Source organism: Emys orbicularis, chromosome 11 (assembly GCF_028017835.1).
Source record: "Emys orbicularis isolate rEmyOrb1 chromosome 11, rEmyOrb1.hap1, whole genome shotgun sequence".
In the NCBI taxonomy this organism is placed as follows: domain Eukaryota; kingdom Metazoa; phylum Chordata; order Testudines; family Emydidae; genus Emys; species Emys orbicularis.
In genome coordinates this window covers 80,409,317-80,426,249 of record NC_088693.1, presented here as the reverse complement: position 1 = coordinate 80,426,249, position 16,933 = coordinate 80,409,317, and the positions used below count along the sequence as shown (strand labels likewise).

At 50.4% G+C, this 16,933-nt stretch overlaps 1 protein-coding gene across 1 annotated transcript; it reads left to right on the top strand.

The window, feature by feature from the left end:
• Positions 1–2,122: 2,122 nt before the first annotated feature.
• On the top strand, positions 2,123–16,687 carry LOC135885371 (zinc finger protein 883-like). Its single transcript, XM_065413041.1, has 4 exons — positions 2,123–2,261; positions 14,315–14,428; positions 14,739–15,858; positions 16,108–16,687. Exons 1-4 carry the CDS (start codon positions 2,123–2,125, stop codon positions 16,685–16,687), a joined length of 1,953 nt encoding a protein of 650 aa, XP_065269113.1.
• Positions 16,688–16,933: the final 246 nt, after the last annotated feature.

Below are 16,933 nucleotides of genomic sequence, written 5' to 3'. Positions count from 1 at the left end.
TCAATCTAACCCCTAGAGTAGCCAATGCTATGCCAGTGGGAGGGTCTCCCATGTCCTCTCCCGGAGGTGGATTCATTATGCCAATGGGAAAGCGCTCTCCCTTCAGTGTAGAACGTCTTTACATTAAAGTGCTGCATCAGTGCGGCTGTGCCAATGCAGAGTTTTACGTGTAGACCTGCCCTACGATTTTGTAAATTATTTAATGACTTTAGAAATGCACAGACTGCATTAAAATTCGTTTTCTCTAAGAATGCACGTTAGCACTTTATTCTTCTGTCATTATGACTATGAACACCTGTTTGCTGGACTTGATTTAGAATTGCACTAAATGTACAGAAACCATATATTTTTTCTCTAAAAATGAGGAAATGGCATAAACGCTATATTTATTCCTTTCACTGTAATGCTTCCAATAAGGATACATTAGGTGGCGAAGGGACGTGACAGAGGGCTCCTTTATATCCCAGGTGAGCGCTCGGACCACTGGGCTAAACGCTGCCTCGTCCTCCCTAAAATGGCACAGGCCCCGAAGGCCAAGAAAGGGTTTGCGGTTGAGATTCCCACGGAGCGGGTTTTTAGGGATCTCTTTCCAAGAGCCGAGCGGGGCCCCATCGCATTTTAAAAAATAGGACTTGGGCGCCTTTGAAAACCTGAACCATCCAGCCTGCCAGGTCCACAAAAACATTTCATCGTCCATTGAACTCAGTGGAAACTAGGGTGTCCCGATTTTATAGGGACAGTCCCGATATTCAGGGCTTGTTCTAATATAGGTGCCGATTACCCCCCACCCCCAACACACACACACTCACAACACACAACACACACCCGGTCCCGAATGTTCACACTCGCCATCTGGTCACCCCCATAGGAGCCTAAATCTCCTTGTGGCTCTGGGCCTAGTGACCCCCAGCCTCGCCCCCCCGGCTGCAGCGGAGCCCGGACCTGAACACCGGGTTAGGGCCCTGCCATGGGGCAGTGTAACCAGAGACTGCGGCGGGGCCGCCCCCGGGCCCCATAACCCCCCGCAGGCCGGTTTCTCCACGCGGGCGGGGGGGGGCGAGTCTCACCTTCGCTCTGCGCTGGGGGGCTCCGGGGCTCTGCCCGGCTCGGGGTCCCGCCAGGAGACCGGCCTGGGAAGCAGCAGCCGCGGGGGGGTTGCGGGGACCCGGGCGGAGCCGGGGCCGGGGCTGAACGCGGCAGTGAATCCGAATCACTTCCTGCCGCGGGACCCGTTTCCATGGGACACAGACCCCGCTGCTGCCTCCGGCCGGAGCCGCTGCTGCTCCCGGGGGGTGCGGGGAGAGCCCGGCCCGGCCCCCCCTGTGCCCGGCTGGGGGGACCCAGCCCCGGGCTCTGCCCGCCCCGCCCCGCCCCCGGAGCCGGCAGGTGAGGGAGGGGCGGGGGCGGCGGGAGCAATGGGGGGGGTCCCCGGCTGGGGGGACGCACTGCCCTGGGGACGGGGTCGGGGGTCCCCCACTGCGGCTCTTTGGTGCTGCTCCGTCCGCGGCGCTGCAGCGCGCAGGCCGGTGTCAAGGGACCCGCTGAATCGCTTCTCACCCTCCCGGGTACCAGGCGCATCCCCGGCCTGGGGCAGCCCCGTGCTCATCCCTAGGGCTGAGAGTCTCTCTAGGGATGGAGGTTTGGCAAGTTGGAGACACATACAAACAGTCTGCTGTGGAGAAGGGCCAGAGAAAACAGCTGGCGGGTGGGACGGGGGGAGATAATATTTTTCTAATTAAAAAATCTTTTTTCTTTTTCAGCAGTGTTAGTGCCTTTTGGGGATACATTTTACCCTGAGAATCCAAGCTGGGCTCTCAGACCTGGACCCCCTGTGGCAGGCTCAGCACTTGTGAAAATCAGGCCAGGTACTGAGAGAACTGGGTACGGATTTAAGAGCCGAAATGTAGATGCTTTTTCATAAATCTTAACTCAGCTGTTTCCCCAGACCAGCAGAGTCTAGAACAGCTGTCTGCAGGGGAAGAATCTGAGATACATGGAGGATTTAAATGGACATAAGCCCCTTCTGAAACCTCCAATTTCCCTTCTCTCCCTGTCAGGCTGCAGAATCAGGTCCACGTTTCGCTGGAGATCGTCCCATCCTCCCAGGTGCCAGGGAAGGGAAATGGCTGCAGCGGAGCCGGTGACCTTCGAGGAGGTGGCTGTGTATTTCACGGCGGAGGAATGGGCCCTGCTGGACCTGGGTCAGAGAGCCCTGTACAGGGACGTTATGCAGGAGAATTATGAGACCATGACCTTGCTGGGTAAGGATTCCTGTCCCCTGGGGTATGAGAAGCATCTGGGTCAGATTCTGTGCAGTGGTCTCCACTGGTCCCCCAGAATTCAGGGGGATCAGGCCATGTAATTTGCAGCTCCTGTGTGTAAGACACTGTCCCTGGGTCAGGGGATGTTCTGTACAGCAGTGGCCATAAGCTGATTATTGTGGGGAGAAATGGAAACTTATATGGGGGTGAGGGATGGGACAGATGCAGGAAGTCAAGTGGTAGGTGGAGGGGAATGGGAGTTAGGGGGAGGGGCAATAGGGGGCACAGAGAATCCCTATCAGGGGGGAAAGATGAATTGAGAGTAGGGGGAGATGAGGGGCACGCACAATCACTGGAGGGGAGAGATGGCATGTAGGGAATAGGGGGCAGGGGGGATGGGGAGAGGGGAAAATGGGGGCACGTAGAGCCCTTGCCATGGAGGAGAATGAGGAGCCCTGCTATGGGCGGGGAAGGGAATGGGGCACACAACACACTCCCTGGAAGGGGGTGACGGGGGGCTGCAGTGAATCCCAGAAATAAAGGGGGATGGGAGGGTGGCATGTAGGGAGCGTATGGAGGAGGAATGGAGGGATGCCAGGAGCCCCCGATGTGTGCAGTGAGCTTGGTCTGCACAGGCAGTGAGGTGCGTGACCAGAGTGATGCAGAAGGAGTGTGGGGGCTGTTCTCTGCACAGACACAAGAGAGGAAGGCTGCTCTCCTGTTTCAGGAACTGGCCTGGGACTCCTTGTCTGGGCTCTTGTCAGTCACTTAGGCTGAAAGTCCCAGCTGTGGTCTCTCTGGGCCTCAGTTTCCCCTCTGTGAAATGGAGGTAAGAATCTGCCCTTTGTCTGGCTCATCTATTGACAGCAAAAGCCCTTTGGGGCAGGGACTGTCTCTCACTGTGTGAATGTTGGGGGTCTGCTGTCAGAGGAAGGGTGGCCCAATGGTTGGGGCACTGACCTGACACTCTGGAGACCCAAGTTCAATTTCCTGCTCTGCCCCTGACATCTTGCCAGACCGTATGCTAGTAACTTGGGGCTAGATTCAGAGAGGAACTTAGCTGTGGTGACACTGAGCGTTGCCAGATCTAGCTGCTGGGACTCACAAAGCCTACATTATGTGCCTGCACTCCCAGTCGTAAGGAGAGATGCACGTCTGGATGGGATTCACAACTCCCAGCAGCCTAGGTGGCTCCTCCCCTAACCTAGCCAGCTAGAGATGCCCAACAGAGGGGTGTTTGCTCAGCCCTGCCCCTCCCTCTGAAAGAAACGCCTAAATCCAGTCTGCAGGGAGGCATTTCGCTCTGCCTTGGACTCTCAGCTGCAAGCGTGGGCTGCGGGCGATCTCCGGCTGTAGACCCCTCTGTGCCAGAGATCTCTGGTGTCTCCTAGTGCTCAGACCCTGTGCTAATGGTAGGGGACAGACAGATAAGTACCACTGACAGCACAAAGGGGCCCTTATTCCAGTTGGGGATTCCAACTCCTGCTGTAATTAATGCTCTCTTTCCCTCCTGCAGCAGCAGCAGTGGCAAAGGGTAACAAGAATTCCTTGTGCCAAACTCCCTGTCTCTGCTGGGTTCCCCATCGCCAGCGCTCCACTGTTCTCCCTCCCTGCTTTAGCAGACACCCCAGGACTGTGGGGGGCTGTAGGGAGGGGCTCTGCAGTGCCAGATGGTCGACAGCAGCAGTGGGGAACTGATTGTCATGCCTGGCTAATTTCTTTTGCTCCTTGTCCCATGGGCTGTGTGGAGTTTGCATTCAGTCAATGCTGCCATTGTTTGAGGTTCATGAATTTCCAGCCGTGAAGCACGATGGGAACTGAACAGATTTACAGGGCTTTGTGTCTGCGTGTGAGCTCTGAGCAGAGAGGTTACTCCGGGTCTCAGGGGCTGTGGTGCACAGAGTAGCTCGAGTGGATATACAGGGCAGTTCTGGCATTTGACATCCGTGCCCAGTCCAGGGTGTCGCCAGCTGCGCTGTGGGAGCAGAGAGTTCCTGGAAGGAAATGAGCTGGACAGACTGAGGGGAGGTTTTGTGCTGCTGTGTCTGAGGAATTATCTGTGCGGTTGTCACTGTCCCCAGCGCCATGAACCTGGTTCGTCAGCATGTCAGACAGTGTCTCTGTCCCCTGCTACGGGAGCTTTGGGGAATCAGTGGCTCTGGAAAGGGCCAAAGGGTCGTGGTGGAAGCCATCTGAATATGAGCATCCAGTGTGATGCTGTAGCTAAGAGAGTTCATGTGATCCTGGGGAAGCTAAACAGAGGACTATGAAGTAGCAGTAATGAGCGGCACTTCATTAGTTCGTCATATGGCATTAATTAGACCATTAGTGGGAACTGCGTCCAGTCCTGGTGTTCACACTGCAGAAAGGATGTTGACAAATTAGCACGGGTTTATACAAGAGCTACAAGAATGATTAGAGAATTAGATAACGTGATTTATAGTTTCATAGTTTATAAGGCCTAATCGGATCATTGTGATCATAGAATCTCAGGGTTGGAAGGGCCCTCAGGAGGTATCTAGTCCAACCCCCTGCTCAAAGCAGGACCAACCCCAACTAAATCATCCCAGCCAGGGCTTTGTCAAGTCTGACCTTAAAAACCTCTAAGGAAGGAGATTCCACCACCTCCCCAGGTAACCCATTCCAGTGCTTCACCACCCTCCTAGTGAAATAGTTTTTCCTAATATCCAACCTAAACCTCCCCCACTGCAATTTGAGACCATTACTCCTTGTTCTGTCATCTGGTACCACTGAGAACAGTCTAGATCCATCCTCTTTGGAACCCCCTTTCAGGTAACTGAAAGCAGCTATCAAATCCCCCCATCATTCTTCTCTTCTGCAGACTAAACAATCCCAGTTCCCTCAGCCTCTCCTCATAAGTCATGTGCTCCAGCCCCCTAATCATTTTTGTTGCCCTCCACTGGACTCTTTCCAATTTTTCCACATCCTTCTTGTGGTGTGGGGCCCAAAACTGGACACAGTACTCCAGATGAGGCCTCACCAATGTTGAATAGAGGGGAACGATCACGTCCCTCGATCTGCTGGCAATGCCCCTACTTATACAGCCCAAAATGCCGTTAGCCTTCTTGGCAACAAGGGCACACTGTCGACTCATATCCAGCTTCTCGTCCACTGTAACCCCTAGGTACTTTTCTGCAGAACTGCTGCCTAGCCACTCGGTCCCTAGTCTGTAACAGTGAATGGGATTCTTCCTTCCTAAGTGCAGGACTCTGCACTTGTCCTTGTTGAACCTCATCAGATTTCTCTTGGCCCAATCCTCTAATTTGTCTAGGTCCCTCTGTATCCTATCCCTACCCTCCAGCGTATCTACCACTCCTCCCAGTTTAGTGTCATCTGCAAACTTGCTGAGGGTGCAGTCCACGCCATCCTACAGATCATTAATGAAGATATTGAATAAAACCGGCCCCAGGACCGACCCTTGGGGCACTCCGCTTGATACCGGCTGCCAACTAGACATGGAGCCGTTGATCACTACCCGTTGAGCCCGACGATCTAGCCAGCTTTCTGTCCACCTTATAGTCCATTCATCCAGCCCATACTTCTTTAACTTGCCGGCACGAATACTGTCGGAGACCATATCAAAAGGTTTGCTATAGTCAAGGAATAACACGTCCACTGCTTTCCCCTCATCCACAGACCCAGTTATCTCCTCATAGAAGGCAATTAGGTTAGTCAGGCATAACTTGCCCTTGGTGAATCCAGGCTGACTGTTCCCGATCACTTTCCTCTCCTCTAAGTGCTTCAGAATTGATTCCTTGAGGACCTGCTCCATGATTTTTCCAGGGACTGAGGTGAGGCTCACTGGCCTGTAGTTTTTAAAGATGGGCACTACATTAGCCTTTTTCCAGTCATCGGGGCCTCCCCCGATCGCCAGGAGTTTTTAAAGATAATGGCCAATGGCTCTGCAATCACATCCGCCAACTCCTTTAGCACCCTCGGATGCAGCGCATCCGGCCCCATGGACTTGTGCTCATCCAGCTTTTCTAAATAGTCCCGAACCACTTCTTTCTCCACAGAGGGCTGGTCACCTTCTCCCCATACTGTGCTGCCCAGTGCAGCAGTCTGGGAGCTGACCTTGTTCGTGAAGACAGAGGCAAAAAAATCATTGAGTACTTTAGCTTTTTCCACATCCTCTGTCACTAGGTTGCCTCCCTCATTCAGTAAGGGGCCCACACTTTCCTTGCCTTTCTTCTTGTTGCTAACATACCTGAAGAAACCCTTCTTGTTACTCTTAACATCTCTTGCTAGCTGCAACTCCAGTTGTGCTTTGGCCTTCCTGATTTCACTCCTGCATGCCTGAGCAATATTTTTATACTCCTCCCTGGTCATTTGTCCAATCTTCCACTTCTTGTAAGCTTCTTTTTGGTGTTTTAGATCAGCAAGGATATCACTGTTAAGCCAAGCTGGTCGCCTGCCATATTTACTATTTTTTCTACACATCGGGATGGTTTGTTCCTGCAATCTCAATAAGGATTCTTTAAAATACAGCCAGCTCTCCTGGCCTCTTTTCCCCCTCATGTTATTCTCCCAGGGGATCCTGCCCATCAGTTCCCTGAGGGAGTCAAAGTCTGCTTTTCTGAAGTCCAGGGTCCGTATTCTGCTGCTCTCCTTTCTTCCTTGTGTCAGGATCCTGAACTCGACCATCTCATGGTCACTGCCTCCCAGGTTCCCATCCACTTTTCCTTCATCTTGTCTGACCTCCTCTGTTACACAGGTTAATAGGAGTTCCCTGAATCAATTCCTGTTTAAACAGGGTGATTATTTTGGAATAAAACTCCGTTCTTGATATAAAAATTTCCAGTGATGGAGAAACCACCAGAGCCCTGGGTAAGTTTTGTCCAATGGTCAGTTAGCCTCACTGTGAAAACTTAACAACTTATTTCAAATTTAAATATCTCTAGCCTCAACTTCCAGCCATTGGCTCTTGTTGTACTTTTGTCTGCTGGATTGAAGAGCCATCTATTGTTTCTGTTCCCTGTGTAGGGACTTTTAGATTGTTATCAAGTCACCCCTTAATCTTTTCTTTGATAGGCGAGATGGGTTGAGCTCCTTTATAGGACCTGTTTTCCGATCCTTTTATGATTCTTGTGGCTCTTCTCTGAGGCCTCTCTAATTTTTCAGCATCCTTCTTTAATTGTGAGCACAACTGTCAAATACAGAGGTAATATCCCCTCTCTAGACCTCCCCCAGATATGCCTCCAAGGATGTCTGTAGCCACTTTGCTCGCAGCAATGCACTGCTTCCCAGGATAGAGTTCCCATCCTACCCGTATGGCCTACATTCCTCGTTCGCATGGTAAAACTTTACATTGGGCAATACTGAAAGCATTGCCCCCAGCACAGGAAGTGATCCAGATTGCTCTGTGTCAGTGACCTGCCTTTTTGGTTATTTACCACTCCCCCAGTCTGTGTGTCATTGTAATGCAGGGGAGAGCTGGACTAGATGACCTCCTGAGGTCACTGCCAGCCTTACATTTCTGTGATTCTGTTTCCAGTTCCTCTTTCTCTATGGAGATAAAGTCTGCCGTAGCGTTCTCCTATGTTGGTTGGGTGTAACACCTTTGGAGTTGGACATTTTCATCTTTTTAAAGAAATTCTGAGGGCACTTTATAGTGAGAGACTTAATGAGCTCAATCTATTTATCTCAACAAAGAGAAGGTTGAGTTCTGACCAGTCCTATTCAACATATTCATAAATGATCCAGAAAAAGGGGTAAACAGTGAGGTGGCAAAATTTGCAGATGATAGAAAATTACTCAAGATAGTTAAAACCCAGGCAGACTGCGAAGAGCTACAAAAGGATCTCACAAAACTGGGTGACTGGGCAACAAAATGGCAGATGAAATTTAATGTTGATAAATGCAAAGTAATGCACATTGGAAAGCATCATCCCAACTACACATATAAAATGATGGGGTCTAAATTAGCTGTTACCACTCAAGAAAGAGATCTTGGAGTCATTGTGAATAGTTCTCTGAAAACATCCACTCAGTGTGCAGTGACAATCAAAAAAGCGAACAGAATGTTGGGCATCATTAAGAAAGGGATAGATAGTAGGACAGAAAATATCATCTTGCCTCTATATAAATCCATGATACTCCCACATCTTGAATACTGCATGCAGATGTGGTCACCCCATTTCAAAAAAGATATGTTGGAATTGGAAAAGGTTCCGAAAAGGGTAACAAAAATAATTAAGGGGTATGGAACTTCTTCCATATGAGGAGAGATTAATAAGACTGGGGCTTTTCAGCTTGGAAAAGAGACGACTAAGGGGAGATATGATTGAAGTCTATAAAATCATGACTGGTGTAGAGAAAGTAGATAAGGAAGTGTTATTTACTACTTATCATAACAGAAGAACTAGGGGTCACCAAATGAAATTAATGGGCAGCAGGTTTAAAACAAATAAAAGGAAGTATTTCTACACACAACGCACAGTCAACCTGTGGAACTCCTTGCCAGAGGACGTTGTGAAGGCCAAGACTCTGGGACACCTGGCACTGGCCACTGTGGGAAGACAGGATACTGGGCTAGATGGACCTTCGGTAGGACCCAGTATGGCCGTTCTTATATTCTTATGACTTGATCCTGGTACACGAAGGTTAACATGGGAAATAGGACAGGGGTCTTCAGTCTAGCAAATAAAAGGAAAAGAAGCTGCTATGATGGGAAGCTGAAGCTTGATCAGTTCAGGCTAGAGATGAAGTGTAAATACAGAACAGTGATGTGAATTAACCACTGAAACATCTTACCCAGGGACCAGGTGGATTTTCCGTCGCTTGAGAAATGTAAATCAGACCTGGAGATCTCTGTGTAACAATGTGCTCTAGCTGAGTGGGCGAACAGGTTTCAGGGGGTCCACCGAACAGGGCCAGTGTTAGACTTGCTGGGGCCCAGGACAGAAAGCTGAAGCCCGGGGCCCTGAGCCCTGCCACCTGGGACTGAAGTCAAAGTCTGAGCAACTTAGCTTTGTGGGGCACCTGTGGTGTGGGGCCCTGTGCAAGAGCCCTGCTTGCTGCCCCCTAACGCCGGCTCTGGCTTTATATGCAAAAAAAAAAGGTGGTTGTGGCACAGCTGGGCCGAGGAGTTTTGATAACCGGTTGGGGGGCTCAGAAAGAAAGAGGCTGAGAGCCCCCTGCTCTAGCTTAACAAGATGATACGAATTTGACGCAGAAATAGCTGGCCTGAGTTATGCAGGAGTCAGACTAAATGAACTAAATAAAGATCCTTTTGGCCGTCAAATGTCTGGTTCTATACCTGCAGGTGTGTAGGTTACCTGGATACCTGTTAGTCTTGTCTCGGGATTCAGGTCCCAGGTCCAAAATATCTTTCCTATTCAGAAAAACACCTAAGAAAATGCTTAACTCCAGCTAATGTCAATGGGACTCAAGGTCTGAGATTTAAGCGCTTTGCTCAAAGGGGTGCCTGGCAGACTAAACAGATGGAGTTGCAGAGGTTCGTTGGGACGGGGTGTCCCCCGCATTGCAGCCCATGTGGCAGGACAATGGCTATTTCTCCCCCAGAGTTCCCCTCTCTGGGTCTGTGCTGTCTGGAGTGGGGGGAGGGGAGCCAGCACCAGGCCGGTGCTGTCAGCCAGGGTCCCATGGGTGATGGGGAAGGGCTGAATGACCATTGATCAGCATGGGGATATGGCCATGGTGCCAGTCCATCATGAGTCATGGGTGACCCATGGAGCCCCTCAAGGCCAGCCAGCAGAGATCACAACATATCCTAACTCACCTCAGGCCTGACACGCTCATTGCCCCAGCTCACTGCTGTCATAATCTGTATCTAAAAGAGGTCGTGTGAGGTATCCTGGGTGACCTGGTAACAAGCTGGTGGTCATGGTGAATAGGAGTGAGTGATGTACCTATGGGTGATGGATAAAGAATTATAAACGGGTGCTGAGATACGTTCTTTAAACTTATTTCAGTGCATAAAGCCAGCCTACCCTAGACAAAGGAAAATTGTTTCAAAAGCTTGACTGTGTCTCCAGTGTAAACTGAAGCAGGTGAGGCTCAAAAGAACAGAAGTGCATCAAACTCCCAAGTGGGGGAGATGCCACTTAACAATCATGGCAGGAGATGGAGGGTGTAACTCCTGGAATCCTTCCTGCTACTGGAAACGGGGTGATGAACTTTGGGAGATTTGAGCAGAGACACAGAGCTATCTTGGCATTCATCTGATCTTCTGAGAAAAGGGGATCTGTCAGTCAAAAGGGGTTGAAATCTACTATAGGTGAGAAACCTCCTTAGACAATGACTGTAAGTTGCTGCAGTTAACTTTGAGTCACTAGAAAGAGTGTTGTGTTTGTAACATTTCATCTCTCTCTCACGCTTCCCTGAAATCACTTAAACCTGCGTTCTGTCGTAGTAAACTTACTCTTGTTTTATTAGGAAAAAATCTCAGTGCTGTTCTGTTGAACTGAAGTGTGGGAATTCAGATAAACTACCAGGCGGGTGTGTGACCTGTCTCCTTGGAGGCAGCAAACTTCTGTGAGGGTTCAGTGCGAGGGACTGGGAACGGCCGGGGAGATGGCTTTGGGGAGACTCAGGGCTGTTGAGGTCACCCGGCAGGGAGTACCCAGGCTGGTGGAAGCCAGGGGGAGGCCATCGCGCTGTGAGCCTGCTGCAGGTGTCAGGGATCTGAGCCGAGCTGCCCAGGACAGAGGCAGGCCGTGAGGGACCCCCTTACTGCTCTGAGTGAGCCCCCAAAGGGTCACACTGGGGCGGGTTGCGATGTCACCTGGGATGCTGGGACACCACTGAGTCAGACTCGTCTGCCAGCCTGGGCCCCCTTTTACCTGGACTTGCTGGGCTCGGCTCCCCAGCCTTTCCAGCCCAGCACGCAGGCAGGGCCACACCCAGCTGCAGAGAGTGACCGAGATCCGCTCTGAGTAGGTTCAGCTTAAGGGACTTGCCACAACGCCCAGATGTCCACCACCACCCCCACCACCCCCCGGAGTACAAACCTCAAATTATGTGAAATTCTCCTCTTCTCTCAATGTGGAAGAGATTATGCACAATTTCTCACCCCCCCCCCCCCATCTCCCAGTTAGAAATCACATAAACTGGGTATATTATAAACCAGAAATAAATGTATTCACTATAAAGGTGTATTTTAATTAGTTAAGGAGGTGGCAGACAGAACAAGGCAGATTACTAAGAAAATAAAACAGCATGCAAACTAAGCATAATACACTAAAGAACTGGTTACTATGAGTTCTCACCCTAAATGTCGTTCTAATAATCTTCTTCACAGGCCAGATGCCCTTCCAGGCTGGGCCCAGTTCTTTCCCCCTGTTCATCTTAATTGTTTCCAGCAATCATCTTGGGGGGGTAGCAGGGCAGAACGGACAATGAGGATTACCTCACTGTGACAGGTTTGGTCACAGAGCCCATCTTGGGACTGTCACCTGATGCGCTCAAATTACCTCGGAGCCCGTTTTCCCTGCCAGCCTGTGTCCCCCAGAACCCCATCTTGTGAGCCAGACACGCTAGCCTGCTACAACACAGACCCAGGGTCTGGGCCACGCCCCCAAAGCTGCAGACCTAAACTGAAAACAGCTCAGCAAGTTACCTGTCTCCAGCATCCAGCTGCCCAGCCCCAATGGGATCTAAACCCCAGAAAAATCCGCCTTACGCTGTATAAAATTTTATACAGTATAAGTTCATATTGTTCACCCTCTTTAGCACTGAAAGAGTGATATGCACAAACTGTCTGCCCCTCCCCCCCCCCAGGTAACAATTACTTATACTGGGTTTATTAATAAACAAAAGTGATCTTATTAAGTATAAAAAGTAGGATTTAAGTAGTTTTAAGTAATAGACAGAACAAAGTAAGTTATTAAGCAAAATAAAACAAACACACAAGGCTAAACTGATGACCTGTAATAGCTCACCCTCAAAGATGTTCCAATAATCTTCTTTTACAGACTAGACTCATTTCTAGTCTGGTCCCAGTCCTTCCCCTGATTCAGTCTTTGTTAGTTCCAGCAAACATCTTAGGTGGTAATCAGGGGTTTTCTCATGACTGGCCACCTCCTTTGTCCTGCTCCACCCCCTTATATAGATTTGGCAAAAGGCAGGAGTCCTTTGTCTCAGTTTGACACACACACACACACCCCAGCTTCTGATGGAAAAGTACAAGGTTTAAGATGGATTCCGGTATCAGGTGACATGGTCACATGTCCCTGCAAGACTCCAGTCTCCATTACCCACGGGCTGGCTCACAGGTACACAGGAAGGCTTGCAGGTAAACAAGGCCATTTGCAGCTAATTGTCCTGGTAAATGGCAGCCATCAAGTTCCTAATGCCCCATTGATGGCCCTCACCTGGTATGACTACATCAATAATACAAGTTCATACCTCTTATTTCTAACTTCAGATATAGGAATGATACATACATACAAAGAGGGAAATCAAATTCAGCACATTATAACTTTTTCAATGATATATTACAAGAGCATATTCCATTTATGTCATATTCATATTCCTAAGCATATTTTCATAAAGCATGTGGAGTGCAACGTCACACTCACTCCTGGCCCTTAAATAAGATTTGCATAAGGTAGGAGTCCTTTGTTTCCTAATTTTTTACAATTCACTGTCAGTGCTGATGGTCCATTAGCTCTGTCTGGCTTTTCCATTGTTGTACCTGAAGTGTCAGCAGTGGGAGTGACCCAAAGAGCAAATATGAAATACAGACACACAGGTATCCTACCTTCATCTACAAAAATGATACATGCATACGAATGGGATAATCATATTCAGTAAATCACAACCTTTCCAATGATATCTTGCAAGAGCCATCTTGCATAAACTATATGTCAGTTAAAAAGCGACAGAGTCCTGTGGCACCTTATAGACTAACAGACGTGTTGGAGCATGAGCTTTCGTGGGTGAATACCCACTTCATCAGACGCATTTCAGTTATACTTATGATATGAATATGACATATTTTCATAAAGCACATGAAATGCCACATCACACACACTACACAAGGAAGTTCTTTGCTCTCCTCTCTGCACTGCGGTGGGGTCTAGTGATCAACTCTCCAGGCCAGGTTGGAGGTTCCTCTCTTGATTTCCTCACAGCTTGAATTAGGAATCAGCAAGAGGCGGCAGTAAAGGACCAAAGCCCCAGTGAGCCAGTTGCTGCCCAGACACGCAATGAGAGACAGTCCCCACTCCAGAGAGATCCCCTCCCTTTCTGGCTGGCGTTGTGGAGGGACAGGAGTGGGGGTGGGGGAGTGGCAGTGATGGGGACGTAGTTGTACCCCCCATACCTAGAGAGGGGAGCAACACAGCGCAGCTCCCCAGGGGAGTACGTTGGGGCCATTCCCTAGGCAGAGTGGAGGAAGCCTTGCTCCAGACCAGCGCGTCAAGGGCTTTGTACGATTTATAGCCCTGTCCCCGTAGGGTGGAGTTGGGAAGGGGAAGGAGCCGCTCTGGGTTTTGCTGCTCAGACGCTGGATTTTGTAGTACAGGTCGTACCTCTCCCTGGTCCGGCAACATCCATTTTCTGGCGTAGGTGGAGCATGCTGGCAGTTCCCGCCCAGGAGCTCCGATGCGGCCCCAGGTCCACACTGCCGGCCCCTCTGCAGCCGCCCGGGGTCCTGGCCACCAGCCCCAGGTCCCTCTCGGCCCCCTCTGCAGCCGCCCATGGCAGTCGCCAGCCCCTCTGCAGCCGCCAGGTTCCTGGCCGCCGGGCTCCGCTCCTGGCCCCGACCCAGGGCTCCACAGCCGCCCCCCGCTGTGGTCCCAGCCTTACCCCGTCCTTGCCCCTCACTGCCCCAGGCTGGGACCACAGCTGGGGGTGGCTGCGGAGCCCTGGGTCGGGGCCAGAAGCGGAGCCTGGTGGCCAGGAACCCGGTGGCTGCAGAGGGGCTGGCCGGTGTTGACCTCCCCTGGTCCGGCAAGTTCCCTGGTTAGTCACCGGCCAGGCCCTAAGGTGCCGGACCCGGGAAGTACGACCAGTAACAGTGACATGGAATAAACCCGATCAACGTTTGTTTCTTTGCACCTTACCAGGATTTCCAGTTTCCAAACCAGACCTCCACTCCTGGCTGGAAGGAAGGGAGGAGCCGTGGGTCCCCGATCTCCAGGGCTGTGAGGAAAGGGAGATCCCAAGCGATGCCCACACAGGTGAGGAATCACCCGACTCAGAAACCAATTGTTGTCTCCTTTTAGCAGACGTTACTCATGCGTTTTCATTACGCCTGTCTGACCCTTCAGCTCCTGCCGTCATCTATTCTCAGGGGGTGTGGAGGAAGGATGGGTCCCTTTCTCTCTCCTCTGCAGAAGGATATGGGTGGAGTAGGATTTAGCTCTGAATAGTTCAATATCCCCAGCAGTTATTTGGGTTTGTTCCCCCCTTTTCTGTTCCCTCTCTGAGGTTCCCTGTCCCCCGGCACAGTCACTGACTCCTGTCTGGATTCTCTCTCTGTCCCAGCAGGTGGTGGGACGGTGAGTGAGAATGAGGAGGAGAATCCTCAACACGAAGATCCTGAGCGAGTGGAACCACAGGGGACGGTATCGAGAAGAGGTGAAGGGGACGTTTCCGAGAGTCCCAAGCAGGGAGAAACCCATGAGAGTCAGAGCAGCGCAGAGAGGCAGCAGGGAAACCACTCGGAAGAGACACTGGTTAAATCCACTCACAGCAGAAGAGGAGTGAAGAAAGTCAAAGAAATTATTCAACAGAAAATCCCCACTGGAGAGAGACCCTATGTGTGCGGTGACTGTGGGAAAAGCTTCCGGTACAGATCAGAGCTTATTAGACATCAGAGAATCCACACGTGCGAAAGACCTTACAAGTGTCCAGACTGTGGGAAAAGCTACAGACACAGGTCAACCCTTAGTGGGCATCGTACACTGCACACTGGAGAGAAGCCCTATAACTGCCCTGACTGTGGGAAAAGCTTTGGTCAGCGCTCACTCCTTATTCAACATCAGAGACTCCACAGCGGGAAGAAACCCTACAAATGCTATGAGTGCGGGAAAAGCTTCAGTCGGAACTCAAACCTCCTATCACATCACAGAACTCACACAGGAGAGAAACCCTTTAACTGCCCTGACTGTGGGAAAAGCTTCAGATACTGGTCAACCCTTTTCAAGCATCAGAGAATCCACACAGGAGAGAAGCCCTATAACTGCCCTGACTGCGGGAAAAGCTTTGGTCAGCGCTCAGCCCTTATTAAACATCAGAGACTCCACAAAGGGGAGAAACCCTACAAATGCAATGAGTGCGGGAAAAACATCAGTCGGAAACACCTCCGATCACATCAGAGAATCCACACAGGAGAGAAGCCCTATAAGTGCGCTGAGTGTGGGAAAAGCTTCAGGAACAGCTCAATCCTTATTCTCCATCACAGAATCCACACGGGAGAGAGACCCTATGAATGTAGTGAGTGCAGGAAAAGCTTCCGTCAGAAGAACGCCCTTCTATCACATCAGAGAACCCACACAGGAGAGAGACCCTATGAATGTCTTGATTGCGAAAAAAGCTTTAGGAACAAGGCACACCTTATTAGACATCAGAGAACCCACACAACAGAGCGACCCTATGAATGCCTGGAGTGCGGGAAAAGCTTCCGTGAGAATTCACAATTTCTATCACATCAGAGAATCCACACAGGAGAGAGACCCTATATCTGCCCTGACTGTGGGAAAAGCTTCAGGCAGAATTCACACCTCCTATTACATCAGAGAATCCACACAGGAGAGAAACCCTATAACAGCTCTGACTGTGGGAAAAGCTTTGGTCAGCGCTCACCCGTTTTTGAACATCAGGGACTCTACATGGGAGAGAAGCCCTACAAATGCAGTGAGTGTGGGAAAAGCTTCACTCGGAAGTATTCCCTTCTCTTACATCAGAGAACCCACACGGGAGAGAGACCCTATAACTGCCCTGTCTGCGGGAAAAGTTTCTATGAGAGAGCAGCCCTTATTCAACATCAGAGAATCCACACGGGAGACAAACCCTACAAATGCAATGAGTGTGGGAAAAGCTTCTGTCGGAACACATACCTCCTATCACATCAGAGAATCCACACAAGGGAGAAACCCTATAACTGCTCTGACTGTGGGAAAAGCTTCAATCAGAGCTCAGCTCTTATTGAACATCAGAGACTCCACATGGGAGAGAAACCCTACAAATGCAGTGAGTGTGGGAAAAGCTTCACTCGGAAGTATTCCCTTCTCTTACATCAGAGAACCCACACGGGAGAGAGACCCTCTAAGTGCCCTGTCTGCGGGAAAAGTTTCTATGAGAGAACAGCCCTTATTCAACATCAGAGAATCCACATGGGAGAGAAACCCTATGAATGCAGTGAGTGTGGGAAAAGCTTCACGCGGAAGTATTCCCTTCTCTTACATCAGAGAACCCACACGAGAGAGAAATCCTAGAAATGCAATGAGTGTGGGAAAAGCTTCCATCAGAACGCACACCTCATATCACATTAGAGAATCCACACAGGGGAGAAACCCTATAATTGCCCCATCTGTGGGAAAAGCTTCAGCCAGAGCTCACACCTCCTATTACATCAAAGAATCCACACAGGAAAGAGGCCCTTTAACTGCCATGACTGCGGAAAACCTTCAGTCACAGGTCAGCCTTTGTTTCTCTCTGGAGAATCCACACAGGGAAGAAAC